Raw genomic sequence first — 13,521 nt, forward strand, 5'->3', positions numbered from 1 at the left:
CTATGAGAGGGAAGCACCCACCTACCCAAGAAAGGCCCCAGAAAGACCCAAGAAGCGGGGCAGGGATCGGATTTGGCACTGCCATACTCCATGACAAACCCATGGAATGCCATCATGTTGCTGGGATTGCACTAGCATCTCGTCTGTGTTTGATACGTGGTGGTGCAGCATTTTGGCTGGCACTAGGTCTACGTCTGTCAGCAGAAACTGTCTTCTGCTGGCAGAATGCTGGCAGGGCTCCCTTTATACCAGCTTGTCTCACATACAGGATCGGGTTGTTAGCATTTTCTATGCTAGGCAAAAAGCTAAATGCAAAATATGAAAATTTTACTCAGTAAAATTTTACTCAGCGTGTGGTCGGTCTGTGGAACTCCTTGCCACAGGATGTGATGCTGGCATCTAGCCTAGACGCCTTTAAAAGGGGATTGGACGAGTTTCTGGAAGAAAAATCCATTATGGGGTACAAGCCATGATGTGTATGCGCAACCTCCTGATTTTAGAAATGGGTTAAGTCAGAATGCCAGATGTAGGGGAGGGCACCAGGATGAGGTCTCTTGTTATCTGGTGTGCTCCCTGGGGTATTTGGTGGGCCGCTGTGAGATACAGGAAGCTGGACTAGATGGGCCTATGGCCTGATCCAGTGGGGCTGTTCTTATGTTCTTATGTTATGTAAAAGAAATAAGTATGATCTCAATACTGTATTTCACTTATCCTGTTATCTGGGGTGACTTTTTGGTTGGCTGGCTAACAGTGGTGGACTTCCCCAGCCCCACGCTCAGGGTCAAGGTCCGTGATGGCTCCCCCGCAAGATGCTGTGCTCAAATCGCCTTGTGCTCAAATCCACCCCCCCCCACTCATGGGATCCCTACAGAGCCTCACAGAACTCCACGACAAACCAAGGAAGGCACCTGAGGTTTCCCTGCGTGTCTGACCACGTCTGGAGTCTCAGTAAGGCTTCTGCATGGTCCTAGACCTGGGGTCGGCAACCTGTGTTTTCAGAGCCGCACGTGGCTCTTTCACTGGTCTGATGCGGCTCTCGAGTGGGGGCTGGAAGTGGGGCGCTTTCCCCGCGGCTGCCGCCCAGCCAGCTCAGCCCTGAGGTTCAGCCCACTGCAGGGCAAAGGAAGGAAGGGCGCAGGGAAGAGGTGCCTGGCTGCCCTGTGCGGGAGGATCCCCACCCCCTTGCCCAGCAGGGTGCTTGCTCACAGTGGGGGGTGGAGAGCAGGTCTGGGATAGCGCCTCTGCCCCTGCCTGCCAAGGAAGGAGCTGCTGTGGGCGAAGGCGGCGCCCTGGCCCCGCACTCACCAGCAGCCAGCACCCTCAGCACATCGCTGCAAGGCACCCCCTGCACCTGCCACCAGCAGCTCTCTTGGACCTGCTCTCTGCCCCCCACTGTGAGCAAGCACCCTGCTGGGCAAGGGGGTGGGGACCCTCCCGCACAGGGCAGCCAGGCACCTCTTCCCTGCACCCTTCCTTCCTTCGCCCTGCAGCGGGCTGAACCTCAGGACAGAGCCGCTGGTGGCGAGCGCGGGGGGCTCCTTGCAGGGATCCCCATGGCTGGGCAGGGAGAGCTGGCAGCGCTGGCTCGGCTGCGCATGGGCTCAGCGGGGAAGGGCATCAAAGGAAGGGCTCCAGTAGGCGGTCGTCTCCCGGGCCGCTGAGGGAGGGTGCTGCAAACCGCAGTCCAGGTTTGAGGGGTAGGTGGGAGCCCCTCCCCTCAGGTGAAGCACGAGGGACGGTCCCTGCTGGCTGCCTGGTGTCTTGGGCCTCCCTGGGCGTGAGGGGAGCCCTGTCCTTTTCAGTGGGGCTCACTACTCAGTGCCCACAAGCACCTTTTTTCCCCCTCCTCCTCCCCCCTTGGGACCTTAGGGTCGCACCTGTTGGAGTTTGGTGCAACTCCGTCTGCTGTCCAGAGGTGGCAGGATACTGTCCTGAAAGGGTTAAGAAAGCCATAGCCCAGTGACCCTGGCCTACACTTTACCTGTCTCCTTTGGATGACCTATGTGGGGGTGTGGCCCAGACCCTGGCCTATAACCTTCCCTTCGCTCCGAGCATGCCCTCTCTTCCTCACTGAACCTGACAAGGTGGCACTCAGCAGGACTTTGCTGGTGACGCCATCTTGACGACATGGCACACACCAGCGTCATTCAGTTGACAAAGTGCGCCAAGAAGAAGCAGAGAAGAGAAGATCCAGGGACCAGGACAACAGCAGAGCAAAGATAAGTAAATAGTAAATAAAAAAAATATTTTCTTGGTGGTGCATAATAAAAGGACATAAGAACATAAGAACAGCCCCACTGGTTCAAGCCATAGGCCCATCTAGTGCAGCTTCCTGTAACCCACAACGGCCCACCAAATGCCCCAGGGAGCACACAAGATAACAAGAGACCTCATTCTGGTGCCCTCCCTTGCATTGGCATTCTGACATAGCCCATTTATAAAATCAGGAGGTTGCACATACACATCATGGCTTGTATCCCGTAATGAATTTTTCCTCCAGAAACTTGTCCAATCCCCTTTTAAAGGCATCCAGGCCAGATGCCATCACCACATCCTGTGGCAAGGAGTTCCACAGACCAACCACACGCTGAGTAAAGAAATATTTTCTTTTGTCTGTCCTAAATCTCCCAACACTCAACTTTAGCGTATGTCCCCTGGTTCTGGTGTTATATGAGAGTGTAAGGAGTATCTCTAGTCTATCCACTCTGTTCATCCCCTGCATAATTTTGTATGTCTCAATCATGTCCCCCCTCAGGCACCTCTTTTCTAGGCTGAAGAGGCCCAAACGCCGTAGCCTTTCCTCATAAGGAAGGTGCCCCAGCACCTACAAGGGACCTACAAGAGGGGGCTACATTATAAAAATGGGACCTATAAGAGCATAAAGGTAAAAAAAAAAACAACAACTATACATGCAGTGTTATCTTCATTTTAGATGTCAAAAGTGTTTTGTGGCTCCTGAGGTTTTCTTTTCTCCAGAAAACGGGTCCAAATGGTTCTTTGAATGTTTAAGGTTGCCGACCCCTGTCCTAGACCATGCAGAGCTTTGCACCTGGCCATTAGCCCCTTTCAGTGAATGGTAGGTCCACTACTGCTGGCTAAAAGCCACAGATAGAAATCCAAGCTGGTCATCTGTGGTCACTTCTATTTCCACTGTTCTCATGCTAGTCTAAATCAAAACTGTTCAGAAACTTCGACTCAATAGCCATCATGCAGTGAGTTTGATCCCTGGCTGTATAGCCAACAGACATAACTTCTTGAGTTTTGCAGAGAACTGAGCGTGTTGGAAATGGCAATTCTCAACCCTGTAATTCGGATAATTATACTTGTCTAGCTCCAAAAGTCCCATGGCTAACCAGAGACCACAAGCAAAATTCAAAACAGAAACAGATGAATTCATCCCAGGAGCTGATGAGGCACTCCATCTATGAAGGCTGGTTCCAAAGCAACCTGTCAGCTACCAGCTTCTTCAAGGTAAATTGGAGGCAGGCGAGGAAGGATCAACCGAAAGTTTGAGACTCCAGGTGGGGAACTGGGTGCAGCATCTTGGTTGTAGGAGCTTCTTTCAAGACTGATTCTTGTCGCGACTGTACAGTTGGTGTGTGTCACACAACAAACATCGACCAGTTTAGCTGTGGACAAGAACTGCGGGCAGATGGCATTGCTGCTGCTCCTTTTGCTGCCTCATGTTTTCTGCAAGCACCAGGACTCCCAACGTGGCTGGAGGCCGATATCTCCAAATCCTATTGAGGCTTCTCCAGATGAAATACTGATTGCTGAATTTGTCTCTCTTTTCCTTAACTTTTGGGATGAGTTCAACTTTAGTACACGCCCACTTTTCTCACAAAGTGGCATGTAAGTATGTAGTTCCTCAGTGTGTGAAAATGGACATTCTCAATATTTCTGTGACTAGAAGGGGGAAAGTCGTCATTATCTTTGATCTCGTTATAATGGGGCCATTTAATGCCGATGAATCCAACTGCATTCCCCATTATAAACACTCCCTTAATTGTAATATGAAAAAATATTGTCTGAACTGTATCAACCAAGGCTCAGAGAATATACTGACAGCACAATCCTATGCATGTCTGCTTAGAAGTAAGTTCCGTTGTGCTCAACTGGGTTTACTCCTAGGAAAGAGTGTATAGGATTGCAGCCTTATTGTGCACCATATGCTGGTCAAATTTCAGAGGAATCAGATGCGGAGCGTTTGAGGTGCAGAAGTTTAAAAATGTGCATTGACTTTCAATATCATGCAGTGATGGCTAGATATGTAGTTTCTGGAAATGCTGAAGCCAGGGGTTCTCTGCTCTCGTTTTTGCTCAGTTTCAGACATTGCTTCTTCCCTCCTTCTCTTCCCTCCTCCTGGCCTCCACTCCTTTCCAGTCTGGAGTCTTCTGCATTAGGGCTCCCATTTCTCCAGTGCCATCCTTTGCAGAACTCGGGATCTTGGTGGCCACTCCTTGGTAACAGCCCTTTTCTGCTCACAAAGCTCCCCCAGTCTCTAGGGCAGGGGTGTCAGACATAAGGCCCAGGGGCTGGATGCGGCCCCCGGAAGCTTTTCATCTGGCCCTCAGGCTCTCAGCTTCTGAGGTGTTATCACTGAAAAGGCGGCCCACATGAAAATTGGGCTCTCCCAAATCTTGAGATATGATCAAGATTTGCGTACTTTCTCTTCTGTCATTTGCAGATAATGAGTTTTTATATGAGAACAGGGTCTGATTTCTGACCATTAGCTGCTTAATGACGTCACTTACGTCATAAAGTGGCACTCACAAAGTCACCATGCATTTCTGAAAAACATGTAAATCATAACAAAGAAAGCATTGCAGCAGTTGATGGTTTGCTTGCTTCCTTTGCAACTCCTTACACAGCATGCCCCCAAGTTTCTAACACCGTAATGGGTCCATTCAGGGCAGCCACGCCCACTCCTCTTGGTTTGCTCTAGTTGGAAAATGGGAGAAGGGGAGGAAAAGAATGACGGACAGGACAGAAAACCAATAGGGCGGATGCCAGTGAGTTGCATTCCGCCAACTGGTGGGTTCCTTTCTTACCTGAGAAGACCGGTATTGGTAGAGCACTGAAAAGGCAAGGGGTGGCTGTAGAAGGCGGCAGGGACGGAATGGGGTGGTGCCAACGAGAAGGTGGTGATGCCAACGAGAGATGACCAACAAGATCAGCAAAGCTCAGTTCGCAAAGATCACATCTTCAGAAAAACCATCTGCAAAGAGATCCTGGCTAAGATCATCTTTGAGGATGAGAAGATGGGCAGGCAGAGGGAGGCTTCGGTGTGCAGAAGGGCAATGAACATACATTACATGCACCTTGGAACAAGTCTTGCTGGGCTGGACTCAGGGTTGGTGCAGGCCACCTTTCTGGTCTCGGTCAGATGACTTTAGAAAGCACCAGACAGCACTCCCAGCCTTCTGGCTTTGTACCTTCTGGCACTGGGAGATATACTGCCCTTAAATTTGGAGGCTCTAATAGCTCTACTTATCTGTCATGGTAATCGCTAAAAGTGACATTAAGGTGGAGTTGCACACTGAAGATTCTCTACATAAAATATGGCATGGGGTATGCTGCGGGTTGGCCATCTCTGTTCTAAAGGATCAAAATACAAAAGACCTACTATGAGATATTAAGTACTACAAACCTCAGTGCCTAGTAGTTATACCTTAGTTCAGAGGTACTGTGCTTGTATACACGTACGAGGTCTAATATTCAATGAGCATACTTCTTTACAGCTTAGTACCTCATAACTTCCACCATGTCTCTGTTTTTTGGTTTGCCATAAGTGAGATCAACACAAATTCCAACCTTTTACCCAACAACTCACTGAGTTCCACACTCTGTCTAAATGCTTTCAATGCAAAGGGATCCTGTGCTGGCACCATGGAAGTTCTTTTCTCAGGATTTCAGAATCCCCTCAATTACAATTGTGGAATGAAAGTCAAGCTAAGGGCTATCATTGGAGGACTCACCACTTTCAACGCCAGGCAGATGCCCCACATTGTCAATCTCTACAGGATACCACAGGTATGTGCCTTCATCTCTCTGTATATTTTCAAGCAATGGAAAAGTTAGGGAAGGCAAACATGCTGTATTCCTACATATGTCTCACCCAAACTGATGGGCCAAAAGACTCTGTTTTGCTCTTTTTGCTTAGCATTGGTCATTCATGTTTCAATCAGGTTTTAATTAAACTTTGCATGAGAATGTGTGCATACTGGGTATTAGAGTTAGGTTGCTTTCTAGTTAGAAAACCAGAAGCTAAGCGATTTTGCTAATATTATTATTATTATTATTATTATTATTATTATTATTATTATTATTATTATTATTATTATTATTATCGCTTAGCTTCTGGTTTATATACCACCTTTCTTGGTCGTCAGATTTCTCCTCAGACTTTAATTCAAAATGGTTTACATAGGCAGGCTGTTTAAATCCCCGTAGGGATTTTTACAATTAAAGAAAGGTTCTATCTTTCAAGAACCACACCACATTTCAGATGGAACTTTTGCAGTCTGTTAGCACTTTCTGGCCTCCTCCCACACAGGCTGACAAGCAGCTCCTTCCGAAGAGCAGGTGGAATAACTCGGCTCAGCTTGTCAGCTGCTTCAAGGTCTCGCCGTTCATGGTGCCGGCGGCCTCGAACTGCCAACCTTCAGATGTTATCTTCAGGCAGTTGGAGGCTCAACCCTCTAGACCAGACCTCCTGCCCTCCTGCTACCAGCACTGTGTCAACTGGTAGTGTTCATAACATGTGCCGGCCTTCATTTTGTACAATGAGGGGAAGGGGAAAATTTGGGAAATTGGTAGTAAAGAAGCAATGGGCAGGGAAGGAAAGTACAACCTGCCCATTTTCTATGCCAAATCCTGAACCCTTTAAAAATTTTAATTGGACTCTGACATGTGGCATTGTGCATAAGATATAATTAGCACTCCAGTAATCCTGGCCAGTCAGCAGTATCAGAAATCTCCACAATATTTGCTGGACAATGAAACACAAATTGAAATCAAACTTCTATTGTGTCACACATCAGGGGACGCAATTGCTATTTGCAGATTGTGAATGGTTCTTAGCTCTGAAAATATCTCTGGCATTCCCTTTAGCTCAGTTACGGCTCCTTTGATCCGGCCTTAAGTGACAAAACTCAGTTCCCCTCCTTATACCGGATGATCCCAAATGAAAAGGCTCAGTACGATGGGATTGTGCAGCTGCTTCGGCATTTCGGATGGACCTGGGTTGGCCTCATTGTCTCAGATGACGACAGCGGAGAGACCTTCTGGCGGATCCTGAAGTCCAGGCTCCTCCAGAGCCACATTTGCATCGCTTTTAGGGAAGTTGTTCCAACGCTCAAGTCCTTCTTGGGAGAAATGGAAAAGCAGATTCATGACCAACTGGAACGAACACGTTCCACCATCTCCTCAGCCAAAAGCAACGTGATTCTTGTTCATGGGGGGTTTCGTTCCATGGAGGGTTTACGCAAGATTCTATCAAAAAGTGAATATGATGAAATGAAACCAATAGAGAGGGTTTGGATCATAACAGCTCACTGGGATTTCTCTTCTGTATTCCATCTGGATCTATTCACACCACAAACTTTCAATGGCACTTTGTCCTTTGCACTCCACACAAATGAAATGGCAGGATATGCAGATTTTCTTGAGACATTATTTCTTAAAGAATTTCATCATGTTGAGTTCCAGCTCTTCTGGACCCTAGTATTTCACTGTTCATTGCCTTTAGCTGACAAATATGTTCCAGCAGGAAAACGCTGCACTGGGAGGGAAAAGTTGAGTAGCCTCCCCAAGTCCATATTTGAAACAGGAATGCCTGGTCATAGTTATGGCATCTACAATTCTGTTTATGCTCTGGCACATGCGCTCCATGCCATATATTCATCTAAGTCAAAGCAGAAATTGATGGGAGATGGAGGTTCATGGGACTTCAGGGAAGTTCATCCGTGGCAGGTAGAGTGGATTCTCCTATTAATTCAGTTTAATAAGAAACATCATACAGGTTCAGCCTTGTTATACATTGATTTTTATACACAAATTTGACTCAACATGAATGGCCACTGCAAATGACAAGGAATGTGCTGATCCCTGGAGAAGGGGAAAAATGCATCCCTTTAAAATCAGTTTAAAAAACTGACCAGTCCTTAATGGCCTAACAATAGCCTCCTTAATGAGAGAGAGAGAGAGAGAGGGCAGCTGGCTGACAATCCATCAATCCTTCTCTCTCCAGGCGACCCCTCCCTTCCCCCTGAGCATGTGAAAGAAAGGTAATCACTTTGCATTGGTGAAAGGAGGGATTGAGTGAAGTGCCTTTGGAAGCCCTTGCAGGACGACTGATTGATGGATTATCTTCTTAATGACTCTTATCTTACATCACAAAGGTCAGCAAGGTTGTTTTTAAATCACCAGAGCAAAGAAACTTGGTTTTATGCATTGATTTGCTATAGTGCGTTTTTTACCTTCTATGTGAGTGCTTGGAACAGAATCCACACAAATAAATACGCTCAACCTGTAATTGGCAAGAGTACCTTGCCCTACTGCAGATATTACCAGCACCCTCTCTCTTTCCTGCTGGTTTCACATATGTCAAAAATGGAAGTGTTTTCTCAGTCATTTAACTAGGACTGGCAAAATCATCTTAGGTTTTGTGCAGTCCCCTTTCGGGCACAGTCCTAACCAACTTTCCAGGACCGAGATCAGGGCGATGCAGCTCCGAGATAAGGGAACAAACATTCCCTTACCTTGAGGACACTTCCATGACTGCCCCCAACTACAGCATATGCCCCACTGGCACAGCCATGTCAGTGCTGGAAAGTTGGTTAGGATTTAGGCCTTAATTAGTCTTCTCTAATTAGTCATTTCTAAGAAGAATACAGGGTGGGCCATAATTTGGACGAAATTGGTGGGAGTTAGGGAGTGTGCTTATGAATGTCATCCAGGACGTGGTGCATTTCCCCCACAGTCCAATCACTGATTTTCAGGGCATTCTTATGCATGTCTCCACTTACAAGAAAGTTAGACTGAGTTCAGATGGGGTTACTTCCAGGCAAATGTGCCTCAAACTGCATCTAATAACTATAAACATTCCATCACTTTACAGTACATTTGTAATGGCTGCTGCCAGGGCCGCACACTTAAGACTAGTGCTGTGGCCCTGGGGATAGGGCCATTAATTTATGCGCGAATGTAACAAATCCAAGAGTTTCAGGGAAGTTGCACTAGGTTTTGACCACTGAAAGCAGCTCATTCACATTTTTCTCACTTCCAAACTAGCTTCACTCCTTTCTGAAAAATGTTCACTTCAACAACAGTGTCGGGGAAGAAATATTCTTTGATGAAAACATGGATTTGGCAGCTCCATATGATATCATGAACACAGTCACATATCCCAATAAGTCCTTTCATAGAATCCGTGTTGGACGGATGGACCCCTGGGCTCCTGCAGGAAAAGAGTTCACCATCAACAGAAGTGCCATAGTGTGGAATCACAAGTACAACCAAGTGAGGATTTCTATTATCTTTCTGACTTGTAGAATCCACAGCAGAAAAAGATCAGAGGAAGGTTGTGCTCTGACCCAGAACACTTCATTCTCGGTGCTGTTGTTGTCTCAGGCCCTGTTGCACCATGGTATTTTGAGTGTCACAGAGACTCTTTCAATCAATTTCATTTAATTTAATGAAATTAAATCTGGATAAGACAGAGGCTCTCCTGGTTCAGAAATCCTCGATGCAGGTGCTGGATTATCGGCTAGCTCTGAATGGGGTTGCACTCCCTCTGAAGGAGCAGGTTCGCAGCCTGGGGGTCCTCCTGGACTCGCAGCTGCTCCTGGATTCCCAGGTGGCGGCTGTGGCTAGGGGGCCTTCGCTCAGCTTCGGCTGGTGCGCCAGCTGCAGCCGTACTTGGATCGTGACATCAAGGTGACATCAAGGTTAGATTATTGTAACGCACTCTATGTGGTGCTGCCCCTGAAGACGGTTCGGAAACTGCAATTAGTGCAGAATGTGGCGGCCCATGTGGTCACTGAGCTAGGAGGTCTTACTCTGTCAGTCCACTTCTCCGGGAGCTACATTGGCTGCCCGTTCGTTTCCAGGCCCAATTCAAGGTGCTGGTTTTGACCTTTAAAGCCCTATACTGCTCTGGGCCAGGATATCTTAGAGACGGCCTACTCTCGTACAATCCGGCTCGTCCTCTTAAGTCAGGTCTTAAGTCAGGTCCTCTTAAGTCTTAAGGAGGTACATGGTGCGGCGACAAGAATTAGGGCCTTCTCAGTATTGACACCAACATTATGAAACTCCCTTCCCCTTGACCTGAGAATGGCTCCCTCTCTTGAGAGTGTCCGGCGAGGCCTGAAGACACTGCTGTTTATACAAGCCTTCTGATTTTTTGGCCTTCTTAACATTTTTTACACATCTTGTAGTTTTTTACAGGCCTGAGTCCTCTGTGACTTGCTCTTTTGTGCTCTTTTTATTCTGTCTTTTAATCTGACTACCGTTTTTATGGTCTCTGTTAATGTGTTTTTTAATATGTTTTTATCTGCTATTGTGCTAATTTATGTTTTTTAAATCTGTTTTTTACATGTTGTTAGCCGCCCTGGGTCCCTTTCAGGGAGAAGGGCGGGAAACAAATAAAGTTGTTTATTATTATTATTATTATTATTATTATTATTATTATTATTATTATTATTATTATTATTATTATTATCCCTCTTAGAACCTCAGTGGATAAATAGGTTCAACTCAACATGACAGAACACAGGAAGAAATGGCTGGTTTCAGGTTCTCAATGTGATGCTTTTCTACTTGTTGATAGATACTTCCACAGTCCACATGTGTTGACAGTTGTCCTCCTGGACACAGCAGGATTGTTCGTCAGGGTGCCCAGGTGTGTTGCTATGACTGCGCTCAGTGCTCTGAAGATAGCATCTCGGTCCAGACAGGTAAGTAAAATAATACAAAGTGACATTAATTGCTGCTGCCTCCACGCCCCTGTTCCTCCCCCTCTTCACCCAGTTTTGCCACTAACCACCTCTCCCCACCCACCCTCCTATCCATCACCTCCCCCCACTGCGACCTTACTAGGTTCTGCAGGGTCTGTTTGGCTGATCTGCAGCACTGCTGCCTCATGACGCAGTGCTCATAAAAATGGCCACCAATGGAGTGCTGCCTGCTCTGTTGGCCGCCATTTTCCAACAGTGGATGTGCCTTCCACCGTCGTAAGAGGCTCCACATGACAGCCCAATCCTGGTGATGAAAGGCTTGCTATAATCCATAGAGCAGAATATGACAATATTTAAATAACGGTATGTGGAACTATAACTAAATAAAATCACAAACTGTGTGCAAGTTCTCCTGTACTATATTTGCATGAATTTGCTTGTTATTTCCAGATGCAGAAGATTGCCACAAGTGCCCAGAAGATCACCACCCAAACAGGAAGCAGGATCAGTGCATCCCTAAAACAATAACTTACTTGTCGTGTCAAGAGCCCTTGGGAATTACACTGATTTCCTTGGCTCTCTTCTTTTCTGCAGTCACTGGAATAGTGATGTGGGTCTTCATTCAACACCACGATACTCCCATAGTCAAGGCCAACAACTGGAGCATCACCTGTGCCCTCCTCTGCTCTCTGCTGCTTTGCTTCCTCTGCTCCTTTCTGTTCATTGGCCAGCCTGGGAGGGTGACCTGCCTTCTCCGCCAAAGCGTGTTTGGCATCATCTTCTCCACTGCTGTTTCCTGTGTGTTGGCCAAAACCCTCACTGTGGTGGTGGCCTTCATGGCCACCAAGCCTGGAAACAGGATGAGGAAATGGGTAGGGAAAAGACTGGCAGTGTCGGTCATCATACTCTCTTCTCTGACTCAGAGTGGCATCTGTGCAGTGTGGCTGACCACGTCTCCCCCCTTCCCAGAATCAGACATGCGTTCTCAATCCACTCAGATCGTATTGCAATGCAATGAAGGTTCACCCACCATGTTCTACATTGTGCTTGGCTACATGGGCTTTCTGGCCATCATCAGCTTTGCCGTGGCTTTCTTTGCCAGAAAACTGCCAGATACTTTCAATGAAGCCAAGTTGATCACCTTCAGCATGCTGGTGTTCTGCAGTGTCTGGGTATCATTTATCCCGGCCTACTTGAGCACCAAGGGGAAATACATGGTGGCCGTGGAGATCTTCTCCATCTTGGTCTCCAGTGCTGGATTGCTGGGTTGCATCTTCATCCCTAAAGTCTACATTATTGTACTGAAGCCTGAACTGAATACCAGGGAACAGCTAGTAAGGAAAAAGGATTTTGCTACCTGACTGAACTTCTCTTTCTTCTTACATGTCTCGTTATTTCCCCCCTCACTTTTATGGTTTGTCTTTTTAAAAAATTGTTAAGTCCAACTACTTTGATGTTTGTAAAACACTTTGGATCATGCATGCATTTAGTACATTAGAAAGGATTCCTCATATGTCATTTTTTTTGCCCAATTATTGTTCCAGCAGAGCCCTGCTTTTAATTTGATGAAAAAGAATGTGTGTACACACACAAGCAAACACAGAGATAGATAGATAGATAGATAGATAGATAGATAGATAGAGAGAGAGAGAGAGAGAGAGAGAGAGAGAGAGAGAGAGAGAGAGAGGTTGATTACCCCTTATCTGGAATTCCAAAATCCAGAATGTTCCAAAATCTGAGTCTTTCGCATGCTGACAGGACCTTGGTGGGAATAGCACAAAACTTGCAAAGGGAGTAGCTGGCCCCAGAGGATACATCTTTTCAAAGCCCACGAGATCTCCGCCATGTCGCCCAAGTCGAGCTGGGTGCCAAATTCCAAGGCCGCTGCCCTCTTCCTCACCCAAAACACAGTGTAGTGTCCAATAGGAACATAAGAATGATGCAGACACAGGTGGGGAACACTGAGCAACGACCTGAAAATACAGAAAGGAGTGTAAGTAACCTGAATCTGTAACCTAAGACCTGTAACAGTATGCCTTAAGTGTCCATCACACTGGGCAAAAGAACTAGGACTATCACACCAGTCCCTAACCAGGCCGCAGCCATGGCCCCCACATGGGACGCCCATCACACCGGGCACCCAAACACTCACTCAGTGGTACCTATCACACCAGGTTCTGTTCATCCGCAGGCCAGGCCAGCACATAGCCTATTGGCCTAGTACTTACTTAGGTAGAACTTATCAGCGACCAACCTCCACTGGCCGATGCATTAATATCCACTGGTGAAAGACGAATACTGCTGCAACAGATGCTGCCCCAATTCTGAATGAATGCAGCCCACCCATGTAGGGTGCTGAATACCAACCAGCCACTGCAAGGCAAACACTGGTCAATGAAGGCCTACTTCACTTGCAAATGTAGCCCATACAGTGTGCTGAATGCTTGCCAGCCACTGCCAGGTAACCAGGGGCCAATGAAGTCCTCTTTCACTCACGAAAACCTATTCCTACAAAGAGTGCTAAATGCCCACCAGCTACTTCCTGGAAACCATTGGCAACTAA

At 47.0% G+C, this 13,521-nt stretch overlaps 1 protein-coding gene across 1 annotated transcript; it reads left to right on the forward strand.

The window, feature by feature from the left end:
- Window positions 1–5,889: 5,889 nt before the first annotated feature.
- LOC136654031 (vomeronasal type-2 receptor 26-like) lies at window positions 5,890–12,319 on the forward strand. The gene is made up of 6 exons (XM_066630893.1): window positions 5,890–6,033; window positions 7,114–7,536; window positions 9,295–9,522; window positions 9,877–10,124; window positions 10,832–10,958; window positions 11,474–12,319. The coding sequence occupies exons 1-6, from the start codon at window positions 5,890–5,892 to the stop codon at window positions 12,317–12,319; spliced, it is 2,016 nt and encodes a 671-aa protein (XP_066486990.1).
- The last annotated feature ends 1,202 nt before the right edge of the window (window positions 12,320–13,521 follow it).

Source organism: Tiliqua scincoides, chromosome 5 (assembly GCF_035046505.1).
Source record: "Tiliqua scincoides isolate rTilSci1 chromosome 5, rTilSci1.hap2, whole genome shotgun sequence".
NCBI lineage: Eukaryota > Metazoa > Chordata > Lepidosauria > Squamata > Scincidae > Tiliqua > Tiliqua scincoides.

Coding starts and splice junctions, on each gene's coding strand:
- LOC136654031 (XM_066630893.1), top strand. CDS start 5,890: ATGGAAGTTCTTTTCTCAGGATTTCAGAATCCCCTCAATTACAATTGT. Junction 7,537..9,294: donor AAATGAAACCAATAGAGAGG/GTTTGGATCATA, acceptor CTTCCAAACTAG/CTTCACTCCTTTCTGAAAAA. Junction 10,125..10,831: donor GTTTCCAGGCCCAATTCAAG/GTGCTGGTTTTG, acceptor ACTTGTTGATAG/ATACTTCCACAGTCCACATG.